Source organism: Sinohyriopsis cumingii, chromosome 2 (genome assembly GCF_028554795.1).
Source record: "Sinohyriopsis cumingii isolate HCF-2022 chromosome 2, ASM2855479v2, whole genome shotgun sequence".
Classification (NCBI taxonomy): Eukaryota; Metazoa; Mollusca; class Bivalvia; order Unionida; family Unionidae; genus Sinohyriopsis; species Sinohyriopsis cumingii.
Window position 1 is genome coordinate 157,820,947 of NC_142962.1, and position 17,743 is coordinate 157,838,689.

Below are 17,743 nucleotides of genomic sequence, written 5' to 3' on the forward strand. Positions count from 1 at the left end.
CTGTGACGATCGTGGATAAATACCTATGTATCTATAATCAGCTGAAATTCCTATGAAATCCCACTATCTATTTATAGCTCCAACTTGTGGATTTTTCCTTTGGAAAATCCCACTATCTTTTTATAGCCTCAGCTTGAGTGACGTTCCTGTTTATGAATTCTAGTATATATGTATAGCTACAAAATGTGGAAATCCCCAAGTCGATATTTATAGTCTCAAAATTTCCAGCGTCAGTGACGTCACTGTACTGAACACTAGGGGATAAATGGCAACAGTGTTGCAAGTGGCTGACCTGAATACGCGCTACTGTAGGTAGGTAGGTAGAGTGTATCTGATAGGGAAAAAGTGAGTTTTATAGGGACAAACAGAGACCAATACACACACACACACACACACACACACACACACACACAAAACATACGCGCGCAGACACACTCACACACACACACAGAGAGAAGAGGAAAAAACAAACCCCAAATATACTATCCACACTCGGGAGGAAGAAAAAAAAACAACCAAATATACGATCTACACAACGTACGCGAACACACACACACACACACACACACACACACACAGGGAAGAGGAAAAAACAAAATCCAAATATACTATCAACACAGAAGGGAGATAATACAAACCCCAAATAAACTATCCCCACAAACGTACGCGAACGCATACAAACCCCAAATAAACTATCCACACAAACGTACGCGAACGCATACAAACCCCAAATATACTATCCACACTCGGGAGGAAGAAGAAAAAACAACCAAATATACGATCTACACAACGTACGCTAACACACACACACACACACGCACACCACAGAGGGAAGAAGAATAAAACCATTATACACTATCCACACGGAGTGAAGAAATAACCCTTTACATATACTATCAACAGAGAGTGAAGAAAATAACCCATTATATTCCATCAACAAAGAGTGAAGAAGAAAAAGTTTTTTGAAAGCACCTAAGCCCTCACCTGCAATGACCAACTCTGCCAAACACCTACACCCCACCCCACCCCCCACTCCCAACACTACAAAACCCATTTAACCCGTTATTTTATGGCATCAGTGTGTGCTTTAGGAAACATCAAGACACAAAATGATGGATGAATAGACTGACTATTGTTTACGGACTTGCATGCCTAAAGAGCGTGCGTGAAGGAAAACATCTTTCCATTTCAATTCTAACTAAAACATGATCCAGAGGGATAGAGAGGTGAAAGAGCACAATTTCATAAAGTGTGAGTAAAAACAAAACACGCCATCCTTATTATACAATGTCAAGACCAAGAGACACTTACGTTTTCTTTCTGGTCTATTCTCTTTTAGAAGGTAGTATGAAATTTCACATCAGGGCCAACGCATCGGCTCACATTGTCAATTTTTCCATTTCCATGTCTTTACTGGCACAAGTTCTTCATCATCTTCGATTTCTTCTTCTTCTTCTTCTTCTTCTTCTTCTTCTGAATCCCTCTTCTCTGTTTCGTCTTGTGTTTTGTTTCTTCTCTTTTCTCGTAGGGCACTCTGAATTCCAGTGTCCTTTCCCCTGACAACGATATTAGGTATCTTGACTTTTGTCTCTCTTTCTTAGACGAAGCAGGTATTTTGGAGACAAATACCCATTTACCTTTGCAGATATAGCAAACTTCATTAGCACACACTTTCGTATGACTCTCATCAAATCAACGACCAAAAGAGTAAGTTTTGTTGCCACTTTCGCCTGTGAATTATGCTTTCGTATGACTTTTAGCAAATATTTGACCAGCAGGTCGATCTGTGCTGACTCTTCCATCTTCGTGATCGTTTGAGAGCGGAATGAATACTCTGACGCTAAGACACTCTCCTTATATACAGGGACCTGCTGCGTATGAAACCTAGTCAAATGTAATTTTGCAATAAGATGAAACGATTTCATTGAGGAAGTAAAAGGCAATGATGTACCGTATCGCCTCACACAAAACCTGAAGTGTTAGCTTAGATCCGTGTCAGCAATTTCGAAGACATAACTGAGCTTTCATCAATGCTCTCCATTTATACCACAAAACCACGAGTCCCGATTCACGCCAAAAGAAATTTCGTTCGGTCCATAAAAAATAGTATCACATCCGAGAAACGCAAAAACGAACTTCCAGAAAACTGAGAACGACGGCTTACACCTACAACGTGAAATGTATGAGTTCAAGTAGTGCGTAAAACTTAGTCAAATTAAATTTTTATAGTCAAGACGAAACGATCTCTTTTCGAAGAAGAAAGCAGACACCAAGCGACAATGGCGATCCGTGTCACACAACACTTTTCAAAATGTATATGATCAGAGGTTTGTTCTAGCGATCTGCACGGTTAAATTAAATGTTGATGTATTTTGCAATAAGACGGACACAATTTCCATGGGATCGCCCATGGAACCATTGTTCGTGCATTAGTTTAATTTTTTAAAATATTTTTTTTATATAAATCGCCTATAGGATAGACCCAGTAAAGCATGGCCATTCTCGTCACTGTGTGAATAGCTACTCAAGTCAATTCGAAGTGAACGCGGTAAGAAAATAAGTATAGCCAATGAAATGGCTTACAACGGGTGATGCATTGTTTTGTTCTAGGACCGTGTGGCATAATAATCCCTATGTTCTTGCGTTGTTACCATTACAGTGCAGACAGACTGAAATGTGAACTTACAAGCCCTCTTTGTGTGTGTGTGTGTTGTACCATTTCTTCTTACCACATCAAAATACTGAGCGTCACAGTATTGGTTCGCGTTTTCAAGCTGACCATTTTTTTATATCTCACTTAAACATTTTAACATAAACACTCACACTCACATCGGTAGAGTCAGAACAGACGTGTTACAGTACTGAGGGGCATGTTATCTTTTTTTTCAAACTAATAAATTTGGGGTTTGTATGAAGTAAAGAAATTTAACAAAGGCAGTGACATGTGAAGAAATGTCAATTTTGAAGAAAAAAAAAACAACTGAATTCAGGTTTCTCTCTGTTTATAATTTTTTTTTCAAGTTGATGGTGCATGACAGAGTACATTCGCCTACCTTTCCAAAGTGAAAGACATTTCTTCACATGTCACTGCCTTTGTTAAATTCGGTTTCATTGGTTAGTTATCATTAATCTTTAATTTTTTGATGCATTTCTTTTTGATAGAAGATTTAAGGCTTTCTAGTGTTGTAACGGTATTTATGTTGTTTAGTCTGTTGATGAAATTATCTATAGCAAAGTGCTTAAGATTTTTTCAGGTTTTTTATTATTTCAAGCCCTACAAAAGGAGACCAAGTTTGTTTTCAAAGAGGATTGAAACTCTAAATTACACGGACGTGAAGGAAAACATCGTTATGTTCATTCTAATCATGCTTGCCGTATCTCTTTGTGTTTTAGAGGTCATATTTCTTCTTAAGTAAATACACGCATCAATAGACAGACAGATTGGGTCATCATCCTTGAGTTTCACTGTACTTTCGGTCCTAGAACAAAACAATGCATCACCCGTTGTAAGCCATTTCATTGGCTATACTTATTTTCTTACCGCGTTCACTTCGAATTGACTTGAGTAGCTATTCACACAGTGACGAGAATGGCCATGCTTTACTGGGTCTATCCTATAGGCGATTTATATAAAAAAAATATTTTAAAAAATTAAACTAATGCACGAACAATGGTTCCATGGGCGATCCCATGGAAATTGTGTCCGTCTTATTGCAAAATACATCAACATTTAATTTAACCGTGCAGATCGCTAGAACAAACCTCTGATCATATACATTTTGAAAAGTGTTGTGTGACACGGATCGCCATTGTCGCTTGGTGTCTGCTTTCTTCTTCGAAAAGAGATCGTTTCGTCTTGACTATAAAAATTTAATTTGACTAAGTTTTACGCACTACTTGAACTCATACATTTCACGTTGTAGGTGTAAGCCGTCGTTCTCAGTTTTCTGGAAGTTCGTTTTTGCGTTTCTCGGATGTGATACTATTTTTTATGGACCGAACGAAATTTCTTTTGGCGTGAATCGGGACACGTGGTTTTGTGGTATAAATGGAGAGCATTGATGAAAGCTCAGTTATGTCTTCGAAATTGCTGACACGGATCTAAGCTAACACTTCAGGTTTTGTGTGAGGCGATACGGTACATCATTGCCTTTTACTTCCTCAATGAAATCGTTTCATCTTATTGCAAAATTACATTTGACTAGGTTTCATACGCAGCAGGTCCCTGTATATAAGGAGAGTGTCTTAGCGTCAGAGTATTCATTCCGCTCTCAAACGATCACGAAGATGGAAGAGTCAGCACAGATCGACCTGCTGGTCAAATATTTGCTAAAAGTCATACGAAAGCATAATTCACAGGCGAAAGTGGCAACAAAACTTACTCTTTTGGTCGTTGATTTGATGAGAGTCATACGAAAGTGTGTGCTAATGAAGTTTGCTATATCTGCAAAGGTAAATGGGTATTTGTCTCCAAAATACCTGCTTCGTCTAAGAAAGAGAGACAAAAGTCAAGATACCTAATATCGTTGTCAGGGGAAAGGACACTGGAATTCAGAGTGCCCTACGAGAAAAGAGAAGAAACAAAACACAAGACGAAACAGAGAAGAGGGATTCAGAAGAAGAAGAAGAAGAAGAAGAAGAAGAAGAAGAAATCGAAGATGATGAAGAACTTGTGCCAGTAAAGACATGGAAATGGAAAAATTGACAATGTGAGCCGATGCGTTGGCCCTGATGTGAAATTTCATACTACCTTCTAAAAGAGAATAGACCAGAAAGAAAACGTAAGTGTCTCTTGGTCTTGACATTGTATAATAAGGATGGCGTGTTTTGTTTTTACTCACACTTTATGAAATTGTGCTCTTTCACCTCTCTATCCCTCTGGATCATGTTTTAGTTAGAATTGAAATGGAAAGATGTTTTCCTTCACGCACGCTCTTTAGGCATGCAAGTCCGTAAACAATAGTCAGTCTATTCATCCATCATTTTGTGTCTTGATGTTTCCTAAAGCACACACTGATGCCATAAAATAACGGGTTAAATGGGTTTTGTAGTGTTGGGAGTGGGGGGTGGGGTGGGGTGTAGGTGTTTGGCAGAGTTGGTCATTGCAGGTGAGGGCTTAGGTGCTTTCAAAAAACTTTTTCTTCTTCACTCTTTGTTGATGGAATATAATGGGTTATTTTCTTCACTCTCTGTTGATAGTATATGTAAAGGGTTATTTCTTCACTCCGTGTGGATAGTGTATAATGGTTTTATTCTTCTTCCCTCTGTGGTGTGCGTGTGTGTGTGTGTGTGTTAGCGTACGTTGTGTAGATCGTATATTTGGTTGTTTTTTCTTCTTCCTCCCGAGTGTGGATAGTATATTTGGGGTTTGTATGCGTTCGCGTACGTTTGTGTGGATAGTTTATTTGGGGTTTGTATGCGTTCGCGTACGTTTGTGGGGATAGTTTATTTGGGGTTTGTATTATCTCCCTTCTGTGTTGATAGTATATTTGGATTTTGTTTTTTCCTCTTCCCTGTGTGTGTGTGTGTGTGTGTGTGTGTGTGTGTGTGTGTTCGCGTACGTTGTGTAGATCGTATATTTGGTTGTTTTTTTTTCTTCCTCCCGAGTGTGGATAGTATATTTGGGGTTTGTTTTTTCCTCTTCTCTCTGTGTGTGTGTGTGAGTGTGTCTGCGCGCGTATGTTTTGTGTGTGTGTGTGTGTGTGTGTGTGTGTGTGTGTATTGGTCTCTGTTTGTCCCTATAAAACTCACTTTTTCCCTATCAGATACACTCTACCTACCTACCTACAGTAGCGCGTATTCAGGTCAGCCACTTGCAACACTGTTGCCATTTATCCCCTAGTGTTCAGTACAGTGACGTCACTGACGCTGGAAATTTTGAGACTATAAATATCGACTTGGGGATTTCCACATTTTGTAGCTATACATATATACTAGAATTCATAAACAGGAACGTCACTCAAGCTGAGGCTATAAAAAGATAGTGGGATTTTCCAAAGGAAAAACCCACAAGTTGGAGCTATAAATAGATAGTGGGATTTCATATGAATTTCAGCTGATTATAGATACATAGGTATTTATCCACGATCGTCACAGAAGTTGATATTGTAATTAGTTACTAATTTTATCCATTTTAGTCTAAACCATTGTAACTTAATTTTCGGGGATATGTTTATTTTCCTTTAAATTCTGGGACAATTTCGTCATTTTAACGTTACTTTTAGTCACATCCATTTTGTCGTTGAGCATTTCCTTGATTATAGCTATTTATAGCATCATTACAATTATGCAAATTTTTGAACACCCCAGCAAGATTTCAGGTCTTGGTAATGCTTTATATATAAATCTCTCGCTTGTACTAGTGCATGTATGTCTCTGTCTCTGTTGTGTTTGACCCTCTACCATCATTGTCCCTAGACAATCCCACCATATTCAATTCCCCTTGTCCCTAAATAGACCCACACTTTATTCCCCCATGTTGAATTCCCCTTGAGGCTAGAGTGACCCAAGACTTTTTCTCCATGTTCAATTCCCCTTGAGGCTAGAGTGACCCAAGACTATTTCCCATGTTCAATTCCCCTTGAGGCTAGAGTCACCCAAGACTTTTTTCCATGTTAAATTCCCCTTGAGCCTAGAGTGACCCACGATTTTTCTCCATGTTAAATTTCCATTGAGGCTAGAGTGACCCAGGGGTCTCTGTAATGCTAATTCCCATTGAGGCTAGGGTGACCCCATTCACTACTCACCAGCCCATGTCAAGACAGTATTATAAAGCACAAAGGGGTATCAACATATGAAACAAAATTCCTAATATTTTAATATTATTTTAAGATCTAAATTAAAACAAACATGGGAAAATCGTCTTAATACGAATCCAGTTACATTACAGCACTCTTGAATGTCTCGGGCTCAGCCAATGTGGATATGTGAGAAAGCTTGCCATTAGCTTCTCGTGGGTCGGTGGTTCTTTCTGGGATTTTACCGGGTTCTTCCTCCACCATTAATACTGTATTCAAAGGCAAACACGTAAATGTGTAAAAATGACCAAACATGTATATATGTATGTATGTATGTATGTATGTATGTCGGTATTTCATTCTCACTTTGATAGCAGGTCGGGGTGGAAGTGAGAACCTGCAAAAACTAGAATCTGTTCTGCCGGGTGCTACGATATAGTTCCCTGACTAAACATTGGAAAATCAATGAGTGTCACGGGCAATCAAGCGATATTTATTAACCTAAAGAAACTTAGTCCATTTCTTCATATTGTTACTGGTACTTGATGGGTCTTCGGTTCCTTTTGACAGATTAATGTATAATCCCTTGCTCTTTTTATCGGGACAATTATACTGGATGACAGCATCCGAACTTTTCAACCATTGTAGTATGGTATAAAATACTTATTCACCTTTTCCTCGATCGGCGTATTTAAGGGGTAATTCCCCTCACATAACCACCTCATTCACGATTAATAACTATGATATAACCAACGATAGTAGTAGTCAACCGTGCACTGAAATTAAATATTTCATTGTTTGACTGACATGTGGGTGAAGTTGGCAAACATCAACTTTGCCCTCGCTGTTGTCTTATTAAGCTTGATTAGCGTCTGAAATGTACAAATATTCTACGAAAGGGATATATAAAATATCAATTCACCCTCAATGCGTTTATTTTGTGGGAAAGATTTGATTGTATTTTCATGCACAATTCTCTCGTAAATTTTTGCAATATTTCTCAGCCTGATCCATTCGTCGTCTCGCTATCTAAAACACATCGTCTACGACATAAACCCCAATCACATGAACATTTGTGTGTATTTATTAATCCCGAAAGATAACGTTAGAGAATTAAATATTTCTAACAATCTGCCATGGCAAACATTTAATTCATTCAAACAAATACGTATAATAATATCAGATATGTTTGTTGTGAAACCAATATATACATCGAACTGCATGCTGCATTTTCAAACACATATCAGTGAGAAAACAAACAGCGTTCATGCAAGAAGTAGAATAATAATTATGAATTTATAAACCTAAAACATTTATAAACATTAATAGTCTCAGTGAAATATTTTTTTAAAATCATAATAGACCATATAATTGTATGGTGCAGCAATGTGCTTACATTTTTACCAGGTGATGAGTATATATCGTCTACCATTTCCTTTCAGCAATTGACGGGCTTCCACGGATGATATAAAATTATGTGTCATAATAAGTTATTTTGTTTTTCCCATCTTAAGAAACTAGCCATACCAGATAAATTATTATCTAAAGTTATGGAAAATAAATATAATAAATGACTATTGTCTCTCCCCAGTCAAATTGATAAAATGGGCAAGCGCCTATGTAAACTTTTTACTTTTGTTTTAGAATGTCATTTTCCATCATTGTATGTTGTGATACAAACTTCTTTGGTCCTCGTTGTGATAAATATTGCGTGGGAACACAACATGGTAAATGCGATCAGACTGGAAATCTTGTTTGCTTACCTGGTGAGTACTAATACTGCTGTTATTCTCTTTTATAAATAGACTGTAGAGTTTTAATGCTAGACTTTTACCTCATCAATTTCTCCTTCCTTTCGGACAATCATTCCATCAAGAAACCATAATTAAATAGATACTGAAATTTCTTATATCATCCCACTTCTCTCTCTCTCTCTCTTCGGTTTTCTAGCCTCACTCTCATTTATATGCAGCTTTTTGTCTTTTTATAAAGTTAGTACATTTTAAATATACTTTAGTTTTTGTTTACATGGGCACTACTCGAACCTATTAGTTAGGTACAGTACAGTCGGAATATTTCCCTTAGTCGAAGTCTTTTCAGTAGTCAATAGCAATAAAACTTTATTCGTGAGAGCAATATGCACACAATTAATTCTAACATCATGAATAAGATATCTAGCGTAACAAAAATGAAGAAAATAATGTTAAACTTATGCAAAACGGAAATTTGTTTACAGTTTCAGCATGTTTATCATGTTTCATGTTCTCTTATAGGTTACACCGGAGATCGATGCGAAAAAATGCTAGTCACTCCTCATTCATCCTTAAAAACCTCTACTCTTTACTCTATAAAAACCACACGGATCGACACATCTTCAACTGTCAAAACATCGTTAAAAGTAGCTACCTCTACTACACCCAAGATAACTAGTAAAACAGCTTCAACGCGTACGACTACTACACAAAAGGTAACCAGTAAAACAACCTCAACGCGTCAGTCTACTATGTATAAAGTAACTAATAAAACAGCTTCAGCTCGTGGGTCTACTACACCCAAGATGACTAGGAAAACAGCTTCAGCGCGTACTACTACAACACCAAAGGTAACCAGTAAAACATCCTCAACGCGTCAGTCTACTATGTACAAAGTAACTAATAAAACAGCTTCAGCTCGTGGGTCTACTACACCCAAGATGACTAGGAAAACAGCTTCAGCGCGTACTACTACAACACCAAAGGTAACAAGTAAAACATCCTCAACGCGTCAGTCTACTATGTACAAAGTAACTAATAAAACAGCTTCAGCTCGTGGGTCTACTACACCCAAGATGACTAGTAAAACAGCTTCAACGCGTAGGACTACTACACCAAAGGTAACCAGTAAAACATCCTCAACGCGTCAGTCTACTATGTACAAAGTAACTAATAAAACAGCTTCAGCTCGTGGGTCTACTACACCCAAGATGACTAGCAAAACAGCTTCAACGCGTCAGTCTACTATGTACAAAGTAACTAATAAAACAGCTTCAGCTCTTTGGTCTACTACACCCAAAATAACTAGTAAAACAGCTTCAACGCTTAGGACTATTACACCAAAGGTAACCAGTAAAACATCCTCAGCGCGTCAGTCTACTATGTACAAAGTAACTAATAAAACAGCTTCAGCTCATGGCTCTACTGCACCCAAGATGACTAGTAAAACAGCTTCAATGCGTCCGACTACAACACCAAAGGTAACCAGTAAAACATCCTCAACGCGTCAGTCTACTATGTACCAAGTAACTAATAAAACAGCTTCAGCTCGTGGGTCTACTACACCCAAGATGACTAGCAAAAGAGCTTCAACGCGTCCGACTACAACACCAAAGGTAACCAGTACAACATCTTCAGCCCATCAGTCAACTGCATACAATATAACTATTAAAACTCATTTAACGCGTTCGTCTACTACACCCAAGGTAATCAGTAAAACATCTTCAACTCGTCCGTCTACTACACCCAAGATGACTAGTAAAACATATTCAACGCGTCCGACTACTACACCAAAGGTAACCAGTAAGACATCCTCAACGCTTCAGTCTACTATGTACAAAGTAACTAATAAAACAGCTTCAGCTCGTGGGTCTATTTCACCCAAGATAACTATTAAAACAGCATCAACGCGTACGACTACTACACCAAAGGTAACCAGTAAAACATCCTCAGCGCGTCAGTCTACTATGTACAAAGTAACTAATAAAACAGCTTCAACTCTTTGGTCTACTACACCCAAGATGACTAGTAAAACAGCTTCAACGCGTCCGACTACAACACCAAAGGTAACCAGTACAACATCAGCCCATCAGTCTACTGCATACAATATAACTATTAAAACTCCTTCAACGCGTTCGTCTACTACACCCAAGGTGATCAGTAAAACATCTTCAGCTCGTCCGTCTACTACACCCAAGATGAATAGTAAAACATATTCAACGCGTCCGACTACTACACTCAAGGTAACCAGTAAAACATCTTCAACGAGTCAGTCTATGACACACAATGTAACTATTAAAACAGCTTCAACTCGTCTGTCAACTACACACAAGGTGACTAGTAAAACATCTTCAACTTATCCGTCTACTACACCCAAGGCGACTAGTAAAACATTTTCAACTCGTTCGTCTGCTACATACAAGATGACGAGTAACATATCTTCAACGAGTCCGTCTACTACAGCCATGGTAACCAGTAGAATATATTCAACCCGTCAGTCTACTAGACCCAATGTGACTAGTAAAACATCTTCAACGCCTCCGTCTACTACACCCAACGTAACAAGTAAAACATCTTCAATGAGTTCAACGAGTATGCAGTCTATACATATTTCAAGTTCACCTTCGCGTCAGAGTTCCATACCAAAGATACATTCAGTAAATCCTATGAATGTGACAAAGAACAATTATTCTAGCGCATTATATCTGACATCGAAGACTTCTCAACGACATTTTTCCGCTTCACTCACAAAGATGACTACGAGTCCAACACTATCCAAAATATTTCATAATTCAACTTCTATGTACAAGGACACAACGACAAGGGTTAGCATCTCGTCAAATGCTAAAAGCGAAAAAATCTCATCAATGCATCAACAGAGGACACCAGCGAAGGAAACAGCGACGTCAAAGTCATCAGGTACACCATTACGTCAGTTGTATTGATATATTCCCTAGAATACAAAAGTGAAAATTTATAAAGAACTTACAGTATTGCGAATTAAATCCCAACTTGCCCAAAACGTTATATCACCATTCCAAATGAATAAAGTTCTAATTAAAATCCAGAGGTATTCAAATTAGGATCCAGCACTGAATGTGTCAATGAGCCTTTAGTAGTCTATGACGTGGAGATGTGCCAACAGTCTTTTGATGAATAGCATAATCCAAGATGTATTTGTCTGAATTCACTATAATTCTAAGTTAATAATCCAGTCCAAGAATATTAGAGATGAGCATCTTCTATTTCTGATGAATGAATATATATATATAGAGAGAGAGAGAGAGAGAGAGAGAGAGAGAGAGAGTTACTCATTACATATAGATATACACACATGTATAAATGTAAAGATGTTAATATCATGTCTATTTTTGTCGTTTTCTTTTCTGGTTGTATATAGACCGTATGAATTCTGGCATTCTACGGTAGTTTGTTCAAAATAATGTATCAAAAACTCACTGACTTGTTTCTACCTTTGAAAGTTGATCTCAGCAAAACAAAAACTCTTCCACTGTTTATACTACATGCAGCCTACGGGACTTAAATTACTGAATAATCGAGACATATTGGACATGCTAAGCATTTGTACAGTGAATGTCAAAATGATACAGAAATACCAATTTTTAATTTGACAAATATGAAGTGTTGTCACCTTTATATTATATCACGTAGCTTATGAGAATTTGTTATGCCTCCTCTTGCTAGTTGACTTATTTGGGCTTCCTACTGTACTATGACTCGTTTGGCTTTTTGTTGCGGTCGAATGATGTCATAGTTTTAGTTCTTGCCTATTTAACTCTGATTCCTCTTCCCGATTTTCTACTTCATTTATTGCGTTTATAGAAAGCTTGACCTCGAATATTTCACCAATCTTTGTAGAATTAAGCTTGGTAAGCCATCAGTGGATCTGTTTTAAGATGTGTACCGAGTGATGTTTGACTTATTTGTTACGCGTGATACAGTTTTAGAATCACTTATTTACCAGTATTCAAATCATTTCCTTCAATATCTTCAAAACATTTGCCAAGGTTTGGTTTTTCATAACAGGCCATGGATAGCCCATGGTCAGTAATTTTAATGTTACTGGCCCACCACCCACTGCTTCATTGTATGTTCTATTGTTATTGTTGTTCTTGTTCTTCACCTGCTAGATATCCCTCCAACATAATTTTTATTAATTTTGTTTTGGAACGGGGTGGATGGGTACCACAGGCGGATGATTATACCAAACTCACTGATGAATTTGACATACTCTGGAACGTCTCGTCTTCAACACGATCTTTTTATATTCCTATCCTTCTCTAGTTTCCCGATCAAATCAAGAAAAGATTTTAATTTTTAGCAATGTCTCAGATGCTCTTGATTAAAAATTATCATTCGAAGACATATCCTTGACAAGAGACAGATTTATAGCTTGTTACATTTTTATTTATTGTTAAAAAAGTTAACTGATTGCTAAAATAATTTATTAAAATAGCCGTAAGGTACTGTATTTATCTTGTAAACTAAAATACGTTATTTAAATAACCGTAAGTTACTGTGTTTATCTTGCAATCTAAAATACGTTATTTAGATAGCCATAAGGTACTGTGTATATCTTGTAAACTAAATTACTTCATTTAAATAACCGTAAGGTACTGTGTTTATGTTGCAACATAAAATACGCTTATTTTATCAAGAGCTGAGAAAACTACCTTGTTCATCACTGAGCCATAAATCTCGTGATGCATAAACCTGGTCAGACTTATTTTCTTAAAATGTTTTACATGATTAAATAAATAATCTTTATACGTTTCGAATCTCAGATTCTTTATCATCACACATATTTTATTCTGTTTCAAAACTTTCTTTTATTCATTATCAGCTTCTAAACGAACAGAGTTTAGAACTTAGTCCACAAAACTTTTTTTTTCATCCTAGCCGAAAAGCAAATGTTCCCATGCCATTTCGACAATTTCTTTTCTCACAAGTATATTTTATCAGCTGCCATTTTTTTTCTTAATATTTTTTTGCTTGCTTACCGAATACATTACTATTCATTAGTATCACGAAGTTCTCTTAATTTTAGTGCATGTTGGTACTCAGTTCAATCGAGTTAAGTTGATGATTTCTTTGGGCATAATTTAAATATATTTCTGTATACTTTAAAACTATTCTACAGCACCTTTTCACAACTTTTTAAAAACGTTTTATATAAATCTTGAAGATACACGGATTTACGCATTCGACCATAACATCTAGGAAAAGATAAACACAAATCATTTTCACCACAATATCAAAAACAAGGGAGTCAACTAGGGGCGGCATAATAAAATCATAAGCTACTTAAAATTCTTTAAGGTTTGTAATGGCAATCACAATGTTCGTTCTCTAATACCAGTAACTCTTGACAATTTCTTAGTCATGAAGAACAATGGAATTCATTCTAAACATTGCTTCTACAGGAGGATATTGTTTTAAAATATCAAAATCAGTTTTTTATGTATTGGAAGAGAATGATCATGATGTTATGTTTTGGCAGGGAATATTAATAATGTTATGTGTTGGCAGGGAATATTAATGTTATTATATTTTGGCAGGGAATATTAATGATGTTATATGTTGGCAGGGATAATTAATGATGTTATATATTGGCAGGGAATATTAATGTTGTTAGATATTGGCAGGGAATATTAATGTTGTTATATGTTGGCAGGGAATAATAATGTTGTTATATGTTGGCCGGGAATATTAATGTTGTTATGCATTGGCAGTGAATATTAATGATGTTATGCATTGGCAGGGAATATTAATAATGTTATATATTGCCTGGGGTATTAATGATGTTGTGTGTTGGTAGAGAATATTAATAATGTTATATATTGGCTGGGGGTATTCATGATGTTACGTATTGGCAGGGAATATTAATGAGGTTACGTATTGGCAGGGAATATTACTGATGTTATGCATTGGCAGGGAATATTAATAATGTTATATATTGCCTGGGGTATTAATAATGTTATGTATTTGTAGAGAATATTAATAATGTTATATATTGGCTGGGGGTATTCATGAGGTTACGTATTGGCAGGGAATATTAATGAGGTTACGTATTGGCAGGGAATATTAATGAGGTTACGTATTGGCAGGGAATATTAATGAGGTTACGTATTGGCAGGGAATATTAATAATACAAATACTTATTGTCCTTGGTTTTAGTTAACATTGCCATGTCTAATACCAGCAAATGACACACTTAATGAATTCGTACCAAAAACATTGCATAAATGAATTGACCTCAAACAATTTATCATCATCGTCGTCGTCGTCGTCGTCGTCATCATCATCATCATCATCATCGTCATCGTCATCGTCATTATTATTATTATTATTATTATTATTATTATTATTATTATTATTATTACACAGATAATCAATGTCAGTTGCTTGTGAAAGGAGTTGGTACTAGCAAGGCCAAAGCATTAACAATGAAACTTAAAGAGATTTTAGGATCTAATTTCCAATGTCCAATATCAGCTTCTTCAAGTCTACTTGATGGTGAAAATGGGTAAGTGTATAAAGAATTTAAAAAAACTTGTATGTATGTATGTATATATGTATGTATGTATGTATGTATGTATGTATGTATGTATGTATGCATGCATGCATGCATGTATGTATGTATGTATGTATGTATGTATGTATGTATGTATGTATGTATGTATGTATGTGTGTATGTATGTATGTATGTATGTATGTATGTATGTATGTGTGTGTGTATGTATGTATGCATGTATGTATGTATGTATGTATGTATGTATGCGTGCGTGCGTGCGTGCGTGCGTGCATGCATGCATGTATGTATATATGTATGCATGCATGCATGCGTGTGTGTGTATGTGTGTGTGTGTGTGTGTGTGTGTGTGTATGTATGTATGTATGTATGCATGCATGTATGTATGGATGGATGGATGGATGCATGCATGCACGCATGTATGTATGCATGTATGTAAAGAGGTATGTATGTAAAGATGTAAATAAAGATGTTGTATGTAAGATGTAAATATATATTTATTTTGCAATACAAAAATGAATAATTTTTAATGAACTTCAACGCAGCTGTATAGGAAATTAATTAACGCAATCCCGTTAATATATACATTATGAAATGAGTGTCAAAAGGTCACATTTGTTATCTGAATAATCTTGCAATTTAACTTACTTATTTTACGTGCTTTGATTTACCTATGTTTTTATTTTATATGTGCTTTTATTTTGCCTACAGGCAAGTTGTCACTCGATTCTCCTTCACTGTGCAATGTGGCGATGCACGGCTGAATTCACAAAAGGTCATCCGGGCTCTGGCATCACTAACATACCACAACGTGTCCTTTGCATCAGCTTTATCTGCAATGCATTTAGAAGAATATACAGGAAGAGTTTTTGAATCAAGTCAAGATATCAAAAAGAAAGGAAGCAAAGAGGTATAAAATTTTCATGTTCTAATCGTCCTATTTCACGAGCAAAAGTTGGTTAATTCGTTTTTGAAAGATGACTGATGAAATTTTTTCGCTTTCTTAATTTTCTTTTTTTAATGCAATCATCAATGCTTACCGATATCAACATTACAAGTCTTCATTGAAATGTATCACATACCGATATCAACATTAAAAGACTTCTTTGAAATGTATCGCATACCGATATCAACATTAAAGGACTGCTTTAAAATGTATCGCATACAGATATCAACATTAAAAGACTTCATTGAAATGTATCGCATATCGATATCAACATTAAAAGACTTCATTAAAATGTATCACATACCGATATCAACATTAAAAGACTTCTTTGAAATGTATCGCATACCGATATCAACATTATAAGACTTTATTGAAATGTATCGCATACTGATATCAACATTAAACGACTTCTTTGAAATGTATCACATACAGATATCAACATTAAAAGACTTCATTGAAATGTATCGCATACCGACATCAATATTAAAAGACTTCATTAAATGTATTGCATACCGATATCAACATTAAAAGACTTCTTTGAAATGTATCGCATACCGATATCAACATTAAAAGACTTCATTAAAATGTATCGCATACCGATATTAACTACTTGAATTTTGATTAGGATAAAAAATATCTACTTGCTCTAAATACATGAACTTATTTGTTCATAATTTTTTGTTTGCATTAATAATAGTATTTAAGTAATGAAAGCACTGGATCACTTGTTAAATTCAAATAGAAAACACACCCAATGAAATAAAATAATAGTTGAATGATTAGTTCAAATGCCAGCTATCCCATCACTTACTCACTCTATACCCCTATGTCCATTAACCATAATATATTTTAGAGATAAACCACTTTCCATACTAAAGTGTGAACACAAAAACACAATCATGTTCATGGACCATAGTAACGATTCAGCGCTGAATTACTAGTAAATTTAACAAATCTTATGAAAATCCTAGATCACAGTGTTATTTCTTTATTTTGCATTACAGCACAAAATAATATAACATTTTTGTAGGAAAAATAAATGATGGATGAAACCCACTTCGTGATAAACTCGACAGTATTAACGGAGGGAATAAATGTGCAATGAGTTTAATATTAAAGCAATGCTCTCGATATCAAGATATGTATAATGTGTACTTGTTTTAAAGATTGGATGGGATATTTTCTTGAATGTTGTTTTGTATCACAACCATGTTTTACTGTTCTTCCACCTTGGTACAAGTCTTGATTTCGTCGAAAGCGATGACGAAAATGCCCATGATTATAATGGTGTTTATTTAGGGGCTTCGTATGAGCGCTAGATGTTGCTATAGGGGCTTCCTCCAAGCGTTAGATGTTAATATAGGGGCTTTCTCTCAGTGCTTGATTTTGCATTAAGTGCTTTCTATAAGCGCTTGAGGCTGATATAAGGGTTTCCTCTCGCTGTGTGATACCTATCTACTTAAACTGTAAAAAATAAATTCCTGTCAAACATCCATGTCCTGCATTCTCTTATTTTGAAACTTGTGTTAAAAATGTCAAAGAAATGTTAAGTTACATCATCCATTTACCTCTCCTTATTGTGATTTCAAGTCTTGTTCTGTGGGAAAATGATTTGTATTCAATTTTCTCCCTCACGTGTTTTGATCTATTGTTACGACTATATGGCCTTAAACTATATAGCAAGTAAGGCAGATAGCCCACAAATTTGGTATAATTTAAAATATAAATTTATTGTCCTAAAATGCAAAGTGAAAGA

At 36.0% G+C, this 17,743-nt stretch overlaps 1 protein-coding gene across 1 annotated transcript in view; it reads left to right on the forward strand.

Moving 5' to 3' along the window:
* Positions 1–17,743, forward strand: part of LOC149806179 (uncharacterized) — a 62,895-nt gene that overhangs the window by 26,386 nt on the left and 18,766 nt on the right. Inside the window, exons 5-8 of the mRNA XM_089951093.1 lie at positions 8,382–8,503; positions 9,011–11,407; positions 14,897–15,035; positions 15,753–15,951. Of these exons, the coding sequence (XP_089807219.1) occupies positions 8,382–8,503; positions 9,011–11,407; positions 14,897–15,035; positions 15,753–15,951 (2,857 nt within the window). The remainder of the gene's footprint in view (positions 1–8,381; positions 8,504–9,010; positions 11,408–14,896; positions 15,036–15,752; positions 15,952–17,743) is intronic.